At 57.3% G+C, this 15415-nt stretch overlaps 3 protein-coding genes, 1 long non-coding RNA gene and 1 other non-coding gene across 8 annotated transcripts; 2 read left to right on the top strand and 3 right to left on the bottom strand.

The window, feature by feature from the left end:
• The first annotated feature begins 97 nt into the window (after nucleotides 1-97).
• LOC119859372 lies at nucleotides 98-8608 on the top strand. 3 transcript variants are annotated; one of them, XR_006282940.1, is made up of 4 exons: nucleotides 98-1462; nucleotides 4807-5019; nucleotides 5274-5663; nucleotides 7937-8608. It is a non-coding gene; the product is annotated as an uncharacterized LOC119859372 (long non-coding RNA). The 3 variants fall into 3 exon arrangements; XR_006282938.1 differs by having other exon boundaries at nucleotides 5170-5663; XR_006282939.1 differs by lacking the exon at nucleotides 98-1462 and adding an exon at nucleotides 3002-4348 and having other exon boundaries at nucleotides 5170-5663.
• Nucleotides 1839-2730, bottom strand: LOC119859370 (ubiquinol-cytochrome-c reductase complex assembly factor 3-like). The gene is made up of 2 exons (XM_038411419.2): nucleotides 2486-2730; nucleotides 1839-2292 (listed from the first exon to the last, which is right to left on the bottom strand). The coding sequence occupies exons 1-2, from the start codon at nucleotides 2603-2605 to the stop codon at nucleotides 2158-2160; spliced, it is 255 nt and encodes an 84-aa protein (XP_038267347.1). The 5' UTR covers nucleotides 2606-2730; the 3' UTR covers nucleotides 1839-2157.
• A 44-nt stretch (nucleotides 8609-8652) lies between the features above and the next one.
• On the bottom strand, nucleotides 8653-12556 carry CSKMT (citrate synthase lysine methyltransferase). 2 transcript variants are annotated; one of them, XM_038411410.2, is made up of 3 exons: nucleotides 12382-12556; nucleotides 10992-12012; nucleotides 8653-9551 (listed from the first exon to the last, which is right to left on the bottom strand). In XM_038411410.2, the coding sequence occupies exons 2-3, from the start codon at nucleotides 11119-11121 to the stop codon at nucleotides 8863-8865; spliced, it is 819 nt and encodes a 272-aa protein (XP_038267338.1). In that variant the 5' UTR covers nucleotides 11122-12012; nucleotides 12382-12556; the 3' UTR covers nucleotides 8653-8862. The 2 variants fall into 2 exon arrangements, with proteins under 2 accessions (XP_038267338.1, XP_038267340.1); XM_038411412.2 differs by lacking the exons at nucleotides 10992-12012; nucleotides 12382-12556 and adding an exon at nucleotides 10574-10765.
• Nucleotides 12141-12290, bottom strand: LOC119859597. The gene has a single exon (XR_005294261.1). It is a non-coding gene; the product is annotated as a small nucleolar RNA SNORA57 (small nucleolar RNA).
• A 76-nt stretch (nucleotides 12557-12632) lies between the features above and the next one.
• On the top strand, nucleotides 12633-15002 carry C7H11orf98 (chromosome 7 C11orf98 homolog). The gene is made up of 4 exons (XM_038411415.2): nucleotides 12633-12798; nucleotides 13448-13572; nucleotides 13960-14057; nucleotides 14556-15002. Exons 1-4 carry the CDS (start codon nucleotides 12676-12678, stop codon nucleotides 14675-14677), a joined length of 468 nt encoding a protein of 155 aa, XP_038267343.1. The 5' UTR covers nucleotides 12633-12675; the 3' UTR covers nucleotides 14678-15002.
• Nucleotides 15003-15415: the final 413 nt, after the last annotated feature.

Genomic DNA, 15415 nt, shown 5'->3' with positions numbered 1-15415 from the left:
GGTGTCCCAGCGTCTAGTGTCCGTGTGCCAACGTCGCCTACTCGCTGACAGTTCCGAGCTCTGAAGAACCCTCCTCAAACCCCTCTGCCCCTGACGGCCTCTGTTCAAGGCCGCCCTTGGGCATACCCTGCTGGAAACAGTTGCCCCTCCTGGGACAGCTGCCATTGCCCCTAGAAGAACTGGAGCCCAGGCTGCACCCCGGGGGGGGGATGAAGAAAGTTGAAGAGAGCCCTACAGCTGGGTCCCCATGAGAAGCCGTTTGTGGCGGTGAGGTAGAACCATAACACATCCCCAGCTGCACAAACATCTGGGACCAGGAGCGCTGGCTCTGGGGGTAGCTCCTGGCTACTCCAGTTCCAGCCTCTCCCAGCAGAGCCTGCAGAAGGCAGGGAGGTCCCAGCTACTCTAGGTCTGGCTTCTCCTGGCAGGGGGTAGTGTAGGAAGTAGGCCAGGAATACTGGCTGTGAGAGGAGCTCTAATGTACTCTAGAGCCAGACTCTCCCAGCAGGGGTGCTGTAGGGAACATAGCAGGAGCATAAACTTGGGTTGGAAAACTTGGAATTCTCAGTAGCTATTGCAAGGTTTCATTTTACTTTGCCCATTTTAATAGTGTATATTATTGATACAGATCTCACCCTTTACTGAGATTATCCTATAAATAATAATACATGGTTCCTTCAGTACAGTCTGAATAGATACCAGAGCAAGGGGTACAGGCCAGGGCACAAAGCAACAGGAGGCTTAAGTAGTTTAGTTTTTATTAATATCAAAAACTTTAACTGTATTAACTACTATTCAGCATTACTACTATTCTGTTGTATTGCAATAGCACCAACTCTGCTCCATTCTGGTTCTTATACAGCCCTATTCTCTGTGGTATCTGGCTTCTTTGTGAATGATGTATTAAGTGTCATGACTAACATTTGCCACAGCTGGTTCTTTCTTCAAGGAGGAGCAAGGGGATTTTTTTTTACTGTTAGCAGAAGGCTGTTTTTTTAGAGACGATATATTCTATGTGCTGACGTTCGCAAAGGCAGTTTGGAGATGTGGCCAGATGGTTGGAGTGGAAGATGGGGAAATTTGGGTTGATTCTTAGTTCCTGGGGGAGTTTATTACAACCTGGGATCAACCCCCAGGGAAGCACTGTCTCCGGTACAGACAAACTGATGCCACAGTTCTGTTGTGCCTGAGGAGCAGAGTGCTCTGCTCTTCTTGTCCTGAAGCTTTAGGTAACTTGGGCTCAGCTATGGAACACACTGAAGGTAAGAACCAAGGCCTGGAGGTTTAACTTAAGGGGAATCAGAATAGAGCGCAAAAGGTAAGTGTGCTAGGTTCATGGTAGTCTATGCTGCTGAGAATACAGATTGCAGCATTCTCTACATGTAGAAGCTCCTATCAGGGACCTATGGGGAAGAGCTGGTCCCTATCCCAATGAGTGCACAATCCCAGTATACCATGAGAAGTAGGTATACCAAACTGACAGAAGGAAGTATAAAGATACAATTACTTAATGTTTCAGTTGCTGAAGGCCAGTCAAGCCAGGATCCCATTGTGCTGGGGTCTTTAAAGACCTGGAGCAAATAACAGACCCTACCCCAAAGATCTTGTCATAGAAAAGCCAAACCCACACAGGGTGATTTAGGCACAACAGCAGAGTGGGAATGGTGGAGGAATAACAGTATCAGCCTGTGCAGTTTTTAGCCTGCTGGGAGGGGCATCTACCCCCCACCAGCTGCCTGTATGTTATCAAAATTCAGTTCTGTGGGAGGCATGATGATTAGCATAAGAGGCAGCAACCGCAGTGCACCAGCTGCTTTAACCATGACACCAGACAGGTCTTTACAAGGTTACTAGGTTAGTTTATTAAAGACATGAAAATGCTTCTTTACCTCCTGCTGTAGTTTTTGCTCTGTCAGATCTGCATGACACCCATACCCTGTGGGTATGACCAGGGGCTGGGAATAAGAGACAGAGGCCCCCTCAGCATAATGGTCACTGATCATTACAGCTGCTGACAGCCAGGGAGTGTCCATCCCATTCTGGCCTGTGGGAGACCACAGATGGCTGCAGGGATGGAGAATGCAGCCTGCTCCCACTTCAGGGGCGGTCTCAGTACCAGTTGCCTTGGCTCCCATTTGGGAGGGTGATGGTCAGGTGTCACTTGCTCCAGGCTGGTGAAGGCCTCCGGGCCACATTCTCATTTGTTTCAGCTGCCTCTTTAATCGCTTCCATTACCAGCTCATTCTGGTGTCGCCTCTCCGCCCAGCGCAGGGGGTTTGTCTCCGGCAGCTCCTGAGGAGAGAAGGGAGTGGTCGGGAGGAGGGGCGAGGTGTTTGGTGGTTTTTAGACCTGCCCCTTCTCTCTGAAAAGAGAGTGGAACCGAAGTTGCTAGTTCCGATCTCCTCCCCGACCGCAGAAATGTTGGTTTCCAGGCCCCCCTCCTCCATGGCCCATCCCGGGGGGGGTAGTTTCCAAGCCCCCTCACCTTGGCTATCTCCCGCCTGCGCGGCTCCCGCGGCGTTGCCAGCGCCCAGGCCCCGACCCCCAGCCCCGTGGTCCCAGCCACCATCAGGCTGCCCAGCACCAGGCGTCGCAGGAATTCCATTAGGGCGCGGTATGAAAACCCTGGTTAGCCACAGAGTTCAGGCTTCCCGGGGGACAGAGCGGACAGAAGGTAACCATAGAGAGCGGGGGAGGTGTCCAGGCAGAGCGTCCTACCATAGACGGGCGGTGTGAGCCAGGCACCACCATAGAGAGCATGCGCTGTGGACAGAGCGCCCCCTTTTGCTACTGACAGGTTTCAGAGTAGCAGCCGTGTTAGTCTGTATTCGCAAAAAGAAAAGGAGGACTTGTGGCACCTTAGAGACTAACAAATTTATTAGAGCATAAGCTTTCCTGAGCTACAGCTCACTTCATCGGAAGTGAGCTGTAGCTCAGGAAAGCTTATGCTCTAATAAATTTGTTAGTCTCTCAGATGCCACAAGTACTCCTTTCCCTTTTGCTACTGTAGAGAAACAGCGGGATAGGGCCAGAGTGTTCGATTTTTGCTACCATAGAAAGCAGGGACTGGTGGGCCAGAGCGTCCCATTGCAACCGTAGAGATTGTAGGACTTATGCCATAGAGAGGGTTGTGCGTCTGGCTGGGCCAGGCGGTTCGCTCCTGCACCGCAGAGAGGGTGTGTGGCTGGGCCAGACGACCCTATCCCCCGCTACAGGGGAGGGGTGCATGGGTGGGCCAGGCCTCCCAGCATAAAGAGGGGTGGTGTGGGGCTCGGAGAGGCCAGACACCGGCTCCCTCACCGTAGCGGGGGTGGAGCTGTTCCGTGGCTAGGTCAGTGTACTTCTCTGGGGTTTTCAGTCTGGTCCCCACTGGGGCAGGCACCCAAGTCCCCAAACGTGCTGTCCCCCTCAGAGAGCAGTCGGAGGGAAGCACGTTGGCAGGGGGTGATGTAAGCTTTCCCTGCCCAAGCAGCCCCATCTGGAAAGGCACAGAGGAATCAGTCCATGTGGTGTAGATGGAGTGTATTTGTGCAGGTCTCGCTCTGCCCAGGCTGCTCCCATGCTCCTTAGTTCCTCTGTAGTTAGTTCCACTGACCCTTCCCCCTGCAAAATTAATCCAGTCCTGCCCTGACCCAGTTCATGGTGAAAGCCAGCCTGTGGCAGTAGCATCTGCTGACTCAATCTCCCGCCCATGGCTGGAGCAGCCCCAGGGATCCAGTGGCCTTGCCCCTTAGCTGGGGTGTGCAAGCTTCGTGCCAGAGGCTGAGATCTGGGTCCCCTACCTGACTTTTAAAGAGCTCCTCTGCTCCCCCACCTCCAGAGCAGCCAGTTAGCTGCTTGGGCAGTTCCCATGAGCTCACTGGGTGATTAACTTAAGCCCTGATTCCAATCCTCCCCTCATGTAATTATCCATGTCCTAGTACAACTCCCAGCCAGGGCAGCAGCTGCCCCTGCCCTGATCGGTCTGGGCTCCCACCTTAGTCTGTAGGTGCAGAGGTTGGGAGCAGGGCTGGGAGTGCAGTCCAGGGAGGAGAGGAGAGCACTCTCCCTGGGGTGGAGATTACTGAATGCAGGGGGAATCCAAGGGTTGGGAATACAGGGGGGCCTGGCAGGGGTGCTCTCGCCAGGTTGGGGGACACTGACAATGCAGAAAGTCCTAGCGGGGAGCACTGAATAGGGGAATCAAACCCCCTCACAGGCACCATAGAGCTGTTGTGCCCAGGGGATTAGCCTGGTGTCAGGACAAAGCACTTATGGTGCCTGGAGCATCTGTCAGCTCCCTGCCCTGGGGGCTGCTGGGCCTTGTAATCCCTGCACATCCTGGGATGGCCCAGGGCAGCGCCTGATGGTGAGTGACTGACCGGGGTCCTGAGGGGAGGCTGGGGTGGGGGGTCAGCCCAGGCACAGACTCCCTCTGTCCCCACAATGGGGCTTCTCAGGGAGGAGGGGGTGATAGTCTAGCTGAAGGGGAGAGGTGACCCCTGGCAAGGGTTGGGGGTGTCACAGTGAGGCTTTTGGGGGCAGGGAAGTGCCCCCACAGGGGAAGGGCTGGGAGCCCCTGTGTGTGGGGCTGGGGATCCCCCACAGAGGAAGGACCAGAAGTTCCAGTGTGTGTATATGGGATTCTGTGGTAGGGGGAATCCTCCCCCCCCCACCCCAGTCTGGTGAAGGGCCTAAATTCCCAGTGCAGGGGTGTCTGAACTTTAGGGCCCGGATCCTGGGGAACAGACATGGGGCTTAACCCTGGCTGGGTGGGGGAAGGAGACGGGGCCATTCCCAGCCCTGATTCCCAGTTTCTACCCACAGCATTGCTATGGCTGAGGGGACTCTGGATTGTGGTGGTGCCCCATCCCAGGCAGTGCTGACCCCTGGATCCCATCCTGCAATCCCATCCAGCTATCTGTGGTGGCCCCAGGGCAGAACAGGCTGGCCCGGCTCCACAGCACTGACCAGGAGATGCAGTGGCTATCAGAAATGGGAAGGAGTCCCATCCAGACAGAGCCTCCCGCACAGAGCCAGGTGAGACACCCCCTTCCTGGGACATCACCTCACTGGGTCCCCTGGGATGAGGCCTCCATGGAGAGCCAGGTGAGCCCCCCAGGACAAAGCCCCCTGTGCTGCTGCTCTCACATCCTGTGGATTAGATCCAGACCCCCATCCTCATATCAGGGCCTTACTGCCCTGCCTTCCCCCCTGCCATTCCAAGTCTCTGGACAGCTAGGTTCCCCCAGCACGCAAACCCCCTTATCCTCTGTGCCTCGTTCTTCCTGGAGCCGTGTGAGATGGGCAAAGGCGCCCTAGGGAGCCATGTGAGGGGTTGTGCAAAGGTCCCCCTGAGGAGCTGTGTGAGGCGATGTGCAAGAATCCCCTCAGGGAGCCGTGCAAGGTGGTGTGCGTGGAGCTGTGTGAGGACACTTCTCCCTGGGAGTTGTGCAGGGATCCCCCTACGGAGCTATGTGAAGGGCTGTGCAAGGAGATGTGCAAAGATCCTCCCCCCTGGAAGCCATGCGAGGGCCCCCTTGGAAGCCCAGTGCAGGGGAAGGCCCGGCTGCTGTCCATCGTGCTGGAACCCACGGAGAGGTGGATAGCGGGAAGCTGTGCTGATCCCCAGATGACTTCCTGCTGCTGGAGGGCGAGGACGAGCTCTTCACTGATGAAGAGGAGTAAGTAGCAGGGCCAGGGCCTGGTGAGTCTGGGGGGCAGGGCAGGGCTGTGAGAGTCTCGAGGGCAGAGCTGGGGACCAGTGAGTCTTGGGGGGTGGGTCCCAGAGAGTCTGGGGGACAGGGGCAGGGCCCAGTGAGTCTGTGAGGCGGGGCAGGGCTGGTGCCAGGAGAGTCTGGGGAGCATGGCCATGCAAGGGGGAGAGTGGCCTCAACAGGACCCTGGAATACAGACCAGAGCCCTTTGTCTTGGAGGCACCTCAGGATCTGGGCTCCCCAGCCTCCATGGCAAGAGCCCAGTTGGGAGGGGACTGTGGCCCCATAAAGTTCTGGGGAGGTGGGATGTGCTTCAGGAGTCTCTCCCGCATTCGGTGCGTCTATGAGGCCATTAGGGGGTTGGGGCGTGGGGCTGGTCCTGCTCTCCATCTCTATTCAGTGCCTCAGCCGTGGTCAAGTTGTGAGGGGAGTGTGGAGGGGATCCAGCTGGCTGCTGAGACCTGGGGGGTGCTGGGGCCTTGAGGGAAGCTGCCAGAGAAGCTAGAGGAGGCAAAACCAGGGGGAGGGGCTTGTCAGCACCTGGAAATTTACCAGAATAGCTCCTTGGACATTCTGGAGTGAGAGGGCCATGACCCTGCTTAGCTCAGTCCTCGCCCAGTGTCCACATGGGGCTTAACCCGAAATAGCTAGTGGGTCAATTTCCAAGAGCAGACAAGCCGTAGGAGGGGTTTTCCTCTGTACAGGACATTGCTGAGCCTGATCCTGGGGCTCTGAGGGCCACATTGGAGAATTGGAGGGGATCTGGAGGGCAGGAGAAAACACCTGCCAGTGGGAGACTGAAAGAACTCGGCCTGTTTAGCTCAGGTGTCTGAGGCCTTTGCAGGGACAAAACAGCAGGTAGAGAAGGGCTCGAACTGCGCAGAGACTGGCAGAACAAAAACAGTGGCTGGAAGCTGAAGACAGAGTAACTCAAGTTAGAAACAAGGCCTAAATTTGTCCCAGGGCAAGTGATTGACCATTGGAACAAGCTCCCCAGGGCAGGGGTGGAGTTTCAATCTCCAGTCCAGGCTGGCTCCCTTTCTGGAAGGCCCTTCAGTCAAATACAAATGATTGGGCTCAATGCAGGAGTGCTGGGGGACATTCTCCAGCCTGTGCTACGCAGGAGGGCAGACTATGTGATCTAAAGGTCCCTTCTGGCCTTACACTCTCAGCCTCTTTGACTGGGGGACTGATTCTGCCACTTATTCCCAGGGCCAAAACTCAGGAGTGACTGAGTTGCTCTTTGACTGCTTTCTTAGAGTAGTGCCCTGCCAGATTTGACTCTGGGCCCTTTACCTTTTCCCACAATGCAATGAATAGGCAGTAGGTTTAATACAAGCAAGAGGCGGTGTTCACGCAATGCACAATTCACCTGTGGTACTCTTGGCCTTCACAACATCCCCAGGCAATAAGTATAACTGGGTTCAGAAAAGAATTAGATGAATGCATGGAGGATAGGTCCATCAATGGTTATTAGCCAAGATGATCATGGACACAACTCCATGCTCTGGGTATCCCTGAACCTCTGACTGCCAGAAGCTTGAGAATCAGACACTGGTGGATCTCTCCAGCATTGCCCTGTTCTGTACACTCACCCTGAAGCTCTGGTACTGGTTGCTGGTGTAGACAGGATACTGGGTTAGACGGACCATTGCTCTGACCCGGTATGATAGCTCCTGTGTTCTTATGATCTTTCCCTTGGGGTAGAGACCTTTCAGACATTCTTCAGGCTATTGCAAAATGCCCTCTATGAGGGCTGGCACAGGATGCCACAGCTTGCTTACTGCCTGGGCGCCCAGCTGGTCGGAGTTGAGGGGGTGTCTGTGACTCATAAAGTCCTGGGATTGTCCCGCCTCAGGGACTGTTGCGTCTCTCCTTGGGCCATGCTGCTGTGGCTGTGATCAGCAGGGATGTCTGAGCTGAGGCCCTCTCACTGAGGATGCAGCTGGCAGGACGTTCTCTGGTGCGAGGTGTTGGGGAGGGGTCTGTTACCGCTCCTGGCATGGAGCTGGATGGTTAATGGAGCTTGGGCTGGCAGCCTCACCCTCAGGAGAAGCTGAGGGGAGGAGAGGGGCCTGGCGGGAGGGTTGGAGGGCAGTTCAGCTTGGGGGAGGGGCCTGGGGAGCAGAGGGGAGGGGCTTAGGATAATTTTTATTTAAATACTAACAGGGCCCCACATTGCCTCCTGTGCTCCCCCACGGGCTCTGACCTCAGGCGTCTCCCTGCGCTTTGTGTTTCAGGGCCCCCCTGCTCTGGAGGGACCCTGGATGAAGTGCTGCTGTAAGGCTGCTGGGGACAGAGGGGACCCCACTCTCTCCCTGTCTGGCCTCAGACCCCACAAGAGACCCAGCTGTAGCCTTGTGGGGGGGCCATAGCTCAGGGACTGAGGACACCCTCCCCAGGAGCTGGACAGCAGCAGGAGGAGATGGCCCCCTGCCACCAGAAACTTAGGGGGCAGAATAAGACCAGCCTGGGGCATTCTCCGTGCTGGATCCAGTGCTCCCCATCTGTGAGCAAGAGTCAGCGTGACTTTGATCTGGGACAGCAGCACCATGGGGCATGCTCTGCCCCCACCACCTCCAGGAGCTGGGGGGCCAGCTGCCTGCAGGGTTTGTGCCAGTCGGTACAGCTGCCCTCTCCTCCCCTGCTGAGCTCAGCAATAAAAGGTTCCTGTCCTAGCTGTGGTGTCTCACTGTGAAGTGGCTGGTTAGGCCCTGGGAACAGGTGTAGTGCATCAGTGGGACCGGCTCCCAGGGGCTGCGAGCTCGACACTCTCTGAGCCCCAAGGGGTGGCTGAGCTGGGGGGAGGGAGGCAGCAATTTCTGAGCACCTTCATCTGAGGTGTGGGGCTCCGGGCTGATGCAGTAGGAGGGGGCTGCTGTTCAAGGGGGGAGTTGCCCACAATGGGGGTGACCACCCTAGATGTAGGGGGATTGGGTACCGAGCCAGACTCCAGCAAGGTGCTAATTCCTTTATTAATGATTCTCCAGCTGGCTTGGGTGCCCCCTTCCTGAGCACATGGTGCCGTGGAAGTCCCCTAGTATGCTGATTGGAGGCACTATCTCTTTAGTTCCTAATGCCCCCCTCTCTGAGTCCCGCATTCCCTTTGGGCAGGGTCCCTGATCCCACACCCCCATATCCATAGCCCAGGGTCTCCTGTGCCCTCCTAGTCCAGTGCCCCATTGGTTGGTGTCTCCAGGGCCAGCTGGCAGAGCGTGTAGACATAGTAGCAGATGCCACCAAAGTGCCCGACTTCCTGCACTGTCACGCCAGCCCCCCCAGCCTGCTCCAGGAAAGGGACTCTGGCATCTGGGTCCTCATCTGAAAACTGCAGCAAGCAGCCCCCAGGGCGCAGCACTCGCAGGCACTCGGCCACCAGCTGCCCAGCCTGGCCTGGCCCCTGGGTGCAGCGCAGCAGTGAGTCGCATGTGCCCTTGTCCAGCACCAGGTGGAAAGAACCATCGCCAAAGCCACCCCCATCAAGGTCAGTGGCATCAGCCACATGGAGGTGAAGCTGGGAGAGGGGGTGTCGGGGTGGAGGGACTTCTTGGAGCAGCCGCTGGAGAGACCTGATGGCCACAGGGGACACATCCACACAGGAGATGTGGACAGGGTGTGGGGAGTCCCGGTATAGCCCCAGACCCAGATCCGAAGTGCCACAGCCCACATCGAGCACCCGAGTGAGGCTGGCGTTGGGTTCTGGGGAGCCACATCTCTGCAGGGCTGGGAGCAGGAGCCCGGAGATGGCTGCGTAGTCGAAGAACCAGTTGAAATGTCTGGGGGTGCCAGCTGTGTCCTGCTGTGTGTAGAAGCGGTCCCATGTGTCACGCTGGGCCATGCTGTGGAACAGACCATCTGGGGGGAGGAAGGAGGGATCAGTCCATGGGCTGGGGAGTCGGTTGGGGGAGGGGGAAGATTCCAGCAGGGCTCATGGGGTGGGGTCTGAAGCTCTATAGAGCCTGGGTTGCCCAGTCCCAACTCAGGCCTAGGCTGCGAAGGGTGAATCCCAGCCCTGTGGAGTTATAATGGATGGGTGTGGGAGAGAGGGCCACATTTCTGCAGGGGCAAGGGATGAACAGCCCCTGGCCCTTGGTGTCATGCTGACTCCCCTTGGGTGGCTGGCTGGCTGGCTGATGCAGGAACCCCACCCTGGGGCCAGCAGAGAGGGACAAAAGGATCCTGGAGCTACCCTACATGGAGCCCACACGTGCTGCGGAGTTGGGCATGAGGTGAGACTGAATGCTCCATTTCTGGGGCTGTGATCCCCCAGTCAACTGGCCCCTTAGTGCTAGGGCCACCTCCCCCAGTCTGCTCCCATCTCTCCCCCCATAACCCAGGCTGACTCCATATGATCTGGATCCTCACCTCTCCCCCAAGCAGGTGACCAACTGTCCGGGTTTTATAGGGACAATCCCAATTTTTGGGTCTTTTTCTTATATAGGCTCCTATAACCCCCCGTCCTGATTTTTCACATTTGCTGTCTGGTCACCCTACACCCAAGTAACCCCATAGGGCAAGGGCCCTTCCCACCCCATCTGATCCTATCTACCCCCACACCTCCCAGCCTTACCCCATGGGCCCACCTCATCTCCCCTACCCCCAGCATGATGGTCTGACCCAATGGGACTGGGAACCACCATCCCTCCAAGCCTGACTCCATGGCCCACCTCCCGCTGGCCTGACCCTCCCATCAGCCTCTGGAGCCATATTTTGCACTCCACCCTTCCCCTGCCCGGTCGTCCCTCGTCCCCCGGTACGTGAGAGACCCCTGGCGAGGCGGGGCTGGCTCCCACTGCGGGACCGGCCACGCCCCAGTCCGTCCCTGCCGGGGGGCCCCGCACCCCCTAGACATCCCCTGCCGGAGCGCTGGCACCCACCTGCCCAGGAGCAGAGCGGCCGGAGCAGGGTCCCCAGGGCCGGGCCGCCCCGCGGGGGGAGCATCAGCGCTGCCATGCGGCGGGTGCCTGCGCCCGGCCTCCTGCTCCTTAAGGCGCGGCGCGGCCCGACGCCCCGCCCCCTTGCTGCGGCCCTGTGCTCAGGGAGCCCGGGCCTGGATGCTCGCCCCCCATCAGGAACCCAGCCCTGGGCTCCGCCCCTACCGCCGGCGGGGGCTCCACCGCCCCCTGCGCTGCAACTCGAGCCTGCCCGCCGGCGTGAGAGCAGGTTCTCGCCCCCACCGCTGGTCACAGCAAGCAGCGGGCGGGCGATGAAGGCGATTAGCCTGTTACTGCCCCCCCCCCCCCACTCCCTGGCTGGGCAGCAGCCGGCCGCGGAGCTGCGCGTACTCCAACCTACCGCCCATTAGAGAGTGACTGGTTCGTGGCCCCAGAAGGGGGGTCAGCCCCACAGGGGTATTTTCTCGCTCAGGCAGCTTGGCCTCCACCAGGTCTCCTCCCAGAAGCAGTTGAGCGCCCCCCCCCCCCATTCCTGTCCCGCAAACAGCCAACCCACAACAGGAACTTCCTTCAGAACTTTATTAGCAAAAGGAGCTCGTTCATTCAGCTTTAGTGCAACGCGTCACTCTTCCACACTCCGAGGCAGCTGCTTTGCCAAGCTCAGGATCTCTTCAACCCCATGCGAGAGGCGGGAACGGGACTTACCCAGATCACCCAGCGACAGAGCAAAGAAGGGAACCAAGGCCACCTGACTCCCACTCCAGGAGTCTAGCCAGCAGGCTGCACTGCCTCCTCCAGACAGAGCCCCGGCTCAGCCCCCCCCCCCCCCCCCGCCAAAACGTCCACTACTTCCAACTAGAGCACCTCATCCGCTTCCAAGCAACTTCACTTAACACTCTGCTCTGCCCAACAGATTTAAACCAAATTGAAACCAAGTTGGTTAAATCCAAATTAAGTCCCCAGGACCTCTTCGCTAAATTGTGCGAACAGACCAGTCGCAGGGTCGTCTGAACAGGCACCTGCCCCTCATCTTTGTCATCTTGGACCTGGAGCAGTAGCTCTTCCATACAGGGAATTCCACCCCTCCACTGAGCTCAAGTCTGAGCCCAAACCGCATGGCGCTCTTTATAAACCAAGCTAGGTGTTGTTTGCATGAGGATCAGGACCACACTGCACCAGGCACTGTAGAGAGGAGGGGTCCCTGCCCTAGGAGCTGACAGCCAGAGGCAAAGGAGGAAGAGTGCAGACATTCACACCCGTAGAAGCACAATCTCAGCAGCCCCTCGTTAGGCAGCACGTCTCCTAGAGGCATCAAGGCAGATCTGGAGGTGAGGTTGCAATAACCTCCTCGCTGCTTCCAAGCCCACGCGTCGTTGCGCTCTAGCGGCAGCACAGCGGAGTCCTCCAGGCCTTGCGAGAGCCTGAGAAGGAGAAAAAAATCGTAAGAAACCCCCTCCCCACGATCTGTCATCAGAGCAAACCTCCCCCGACCTCTACCACGGAGGATTACCCCCACCTCCCAGGAGAGCCTCCCCGCGGGGCCGCAGCCGCGTGTCCCGGTGCTTGAGGATAGAACCAGCAGACGGGGAAGCTGCTGGTACCGAAGACAGAACACCGGGGGGGTGGGATCCCCTTCCTCTGCCTCCGGAGCATCACAGAGCCGGGCACCACACCGCCCGGGCCTGCCAAGAAAAGGAGGCGCCACCCTGAGACCCCCAGAACGCTGCGCCCCGAAGTCTAACAACCGCTGGTCATCCCCGTTCCAAGCCCTAACCAATCACCGCTCTCACCTTGGACCCCCAAACTGGTAGAGAAAATTCTCTCTAGAAACGTGCCACATGTACCGCGCCCCAACCCGGCCCGGCTGCTTATAAGGGAGGCCAGGGAGCGACTCCCCATAGCTGGGTAGGGGCGCGGTCTAGTCCGCCTTTAGTTGTGACTGGCCAGTCGGCCTCCCAATCAGAGAGCTGCATGCGGCTCGCCCCAATCAGAGAACGTGTTTCGAATTCAAATCCCCAGCGCGGCCAGACGAAGGTGGGACACGTGTCTGGGGAGGCGGAAGTAAGAACCGGAAGATAAGTGTGATGATCACGTCACGTGGCATAACCTTCCAGGACCCAGAAGTGATTTCATCGGGAGCCGCGAGACCGGGGCCACGTGGGTGCAGCATGGGGACCCCAGGAGGGAAAATCAACCGGCCCCGAACGGTGATTGAGAGCTGCCCTATCCCCGGGTCCTCCCAGTCCCCATAATCATCCAGCCCCTCATGGGGTTTCCTCCGGGATCCCCCTCGTGGCCTCAAACCATCTCCTGGGGGTCCTCCCTATGGCCCCTCCATTGCTCCATAACTTAGCCCTGCTTCTCCCTTTACGTCGCGACCAATCGCTCATCAGATCCCCTTTGGCGGGTTCCCCCTTCCTGTGATCTTTTTGAGACCCCCCCAACGTACACCCTGATCCCCAGTTTTGATGCGCATTGTCTCCTTGGGACACCAGCCCCATCGTCCTTTTCCCCGTCACGTAGCTCTGATTTATGGTATTTCTGCAATGCTGAGCCCCAGGCCTGTGGCTCCCTGAGTCCCCCAACCCTGGGATGAAAACAGGGGTGGGGGTGGAGGATTTTATTTCTCTCCAACCCCCAAATTCTCTCCGGCTCCCAACAAGCTAGGGACCATCAGTCCCCTCCCTCCTCCTGCATTGTTATTTGCTAAATGTATTACAATCTAAATTCTATAGTGTTTTGCTGGGTCTGTGCCTTCCCGCCCTTCCACGTGGGGTGTCCCAGCCCCTTAGCTGCTCCAGGGGTGCTACTGGTGCCAGGTGGTGAGTTAAGAGCCCTGTGCTTTTCCTCCTGTAGGAGCTGAAGAAAAACCTCTTCAAAAGACGCAGGGTTTTAAGCAAAGAGAAAAGAAGGAAGCACCAGATCACAGGAGCTGTGGTGGACAAGGGGCTGATCACCATCCACCACCTGAAGAAGCGTGCGTGAGTCCCCCCCCCAGAGGATCCAGAAGCTGCTCTGAGACAGAGGGCCAGGGAAGGGCATTTAACTATCCCAACTCAGAATAAGCTCAGTATTCAGGCCTCACCATCTCTTCAGACACCTGGGCTCTATCCCCAGCTTTGGGAGGGCTGTGGGGTCTAGTGGTTAGAGCAGGGGCACCCTGGGATCCAAGGCTTTTTCTTGGGTTCTGTTCCCAGTTCTGGGAAGGGGAGGGGTCTGTGGTTTTAACATGCAACTCTCCCTGTTACCATTGGACTCCAGTGAGCATCTGCAGCTGGGAGGTAGTAAAGGCTGCTGATTCAACTGCTTCTCCTGGCTCCTACCCTGTCTCTGGGTGTAATATGGCTTTGGGTATCTCCTGCCCACAGTTCCAGCTTGCGAGCCAACATCACCCTCTCAGGGAAGAAGCGGAGAAAGCTGATGAAGCAAATCCGTCATGCCGCCAAGGAGCAAGCCACCATGCAGGGTAACCCCTTCTTTGCTGTGACCCATGGGGCCTGGGGGAGGATGTGTGTAGTCAGGGTCCTGAAATGGGTGAGTAACCCAAAGGGGGCAAATGAAGCTAAGAGCAGGGATGGGTAGACTCTGCTCTGAAGAGGGGTAGGGCTCAGGGTCTTCCAGCTCCTAAAATCTCACGACACCCACAATCCCCAGAACCTTCTGGGGCTTTCTGGCTAGTCCAGTGACCATAGTGCTGGACTGGGCCACGGACGGGCTGGGATCAAATTCTTGTCAGACACCCTGTATGGCTTTGGAGGAGTCACTTCATCTCTTTGGGCCTCAGCTCTTAGTCTGTCGAGTTGAGATAATGATGCGTCCTTTCTCCCACCATATTTAAATGGGCAGCAGGGACTCTTCTCCGTGATGGGGGCCCCCCTCATCTTGGCTGGGCTATGTGCAGCGTGACAGGGATTACACAACTGTTATACACACACAAATGATTTTCCTTCTCTCTTGGGCAAAGTTGAAGCTGTGAACCTGGCACAGACAAAAAAAATCACCGGCAGTGGGAGGAGGAAGAAACCTACAGCCTCCCAAGATGTGGAGATGAAGGAAGCAGAGGCTGGGCCAGGACTGAACAACTGAACCACCGGCTCCAAAGCTTCGAATCTGCCCCACCCTTGCTCGCTGCGTTGATGCCTGCAGCTCTGTGACTTTGCAGCCTCCTTTCCAGGATTCTTGGGGCAGATAGTGTCTTGTTCTCATTCTCCTGGCTCTATTCTATGCCGGATGCTGGGTGAATGGGCAGCTCCAAGCATCTCTGGCCTCTATCTGCTTTTCTGGAGCTGAAGCAATGCCAATCCCATCTATGTGGGAAGTGACTGGCCGAACTGGGGCTTTGACTTGTGACTCAGTGGTATTCTGTGAAAGAAATAAAATCATGGCTGGTCCCCCTGTGGGGCCAGAGGCATTTAGCATCTCAGTTTGTGCTGCTGCCTTTGGGGCTCTTCCATTGCGCCGCTCATCCCAGCAGTCTGTGCTGAGCAAGGTGGCTGTAAGTCAGGGTTGAGAAGGGGGCTTTGTTTGCAGGAGGGAAGGGGACAGTGGCCATGTGTGAAATGAACCACCTTTGGAGCTTACCATCTCCTGGCTGGGCCCCTAGAGGGACAAGCAAGGGTGGGAGGGGCTTTCTTGGTAATGAATAGTCTTCTTCTGCTTGGCCTTTGGGAGATAGGAACTGAGCTGGACTAGGTGAGTCTCAGGGCAGTGGTTGTTGTGGGTCATTCCCCTTCAGGTTGAGCATGGGGAAGGCTCCTTCTGGGGTGGGGACTGACTGTGCTGCGAGTGTCTATAGGGAAGCTCCCAGTTGTCTTAATACAGCCA

This window comes from Dermochelys coriacea, chromosome 7 (assembly GCF_009764565.3).
Source record: "Dermochelys coriacea isolate rDerCor1 chromosome 7, rDerCor1.pri.v4, whole genome shotgun sequence".
Classification (NCBI taxonomy): Eukaryota; Metazoa; Chordata; order Testudines; family Dermochelyidae; genus Dermochelys; species Dermochelys coriacea.
This window is presented reverse-complemented; position numbering and strand designations above follow the sequence as displayed.

Excerpts from the sequence above, each read along its gene's own strand:
- LOC119859370 (XM_038411419.2), bottom strand. The coding sequence starts at position 2,605 with ATGGAATTCCTGCGACGCCTGGTGCTGGGCAGCCTGATGGTGGCTGGG. Across the intron at positions 2,293-2,485 it reads GCAGGCGGGAGATAGCCAAG|GAGCTGCCGGAGACAAACCC; the intron begins GTGAGGGGGCTT and ends TTCTCTCCTCAG.
- CSKMT (XM_038411410.2), bottom strand. The coding sequence starts at position 11,121 with ATGGGGGGGGGGGGCGCTCAACTGCTTCTGGGAGGAGACCTGGTGGAG. Across the intron at positions 9,552-10,991 it reads CAGTCACTCTCTAATGGGCG|ATGGTCTGTTCCACAGCATG; the intron begins GTAGGTTGGAGT and ends TCCTCCCCCCAG.
- C7H11orf98 (XM_038411415.2), top strand. The coding sequence starts at position 12,676 with ATGATCACGTCACGTGGCATAACCTTCCAGGACCCAGAAGTGATTTCA. Across the intron at positions 12,799-13,447 it reads AAATCAACCGGCCCCGAACG|GAGCTGAAGAAAAACCTCTT; the intron begins GTGATTGAGAGC and ends TTCCTCCTGTAG. Across the intron at positions 13,573-13,959 it reads CACCACCTGAAGAAGCGTGC|TTCCAGCTTGCGAGCCAACA; the intron begins GTGAGTCCCCCC and ends TCCTGCCCACAG.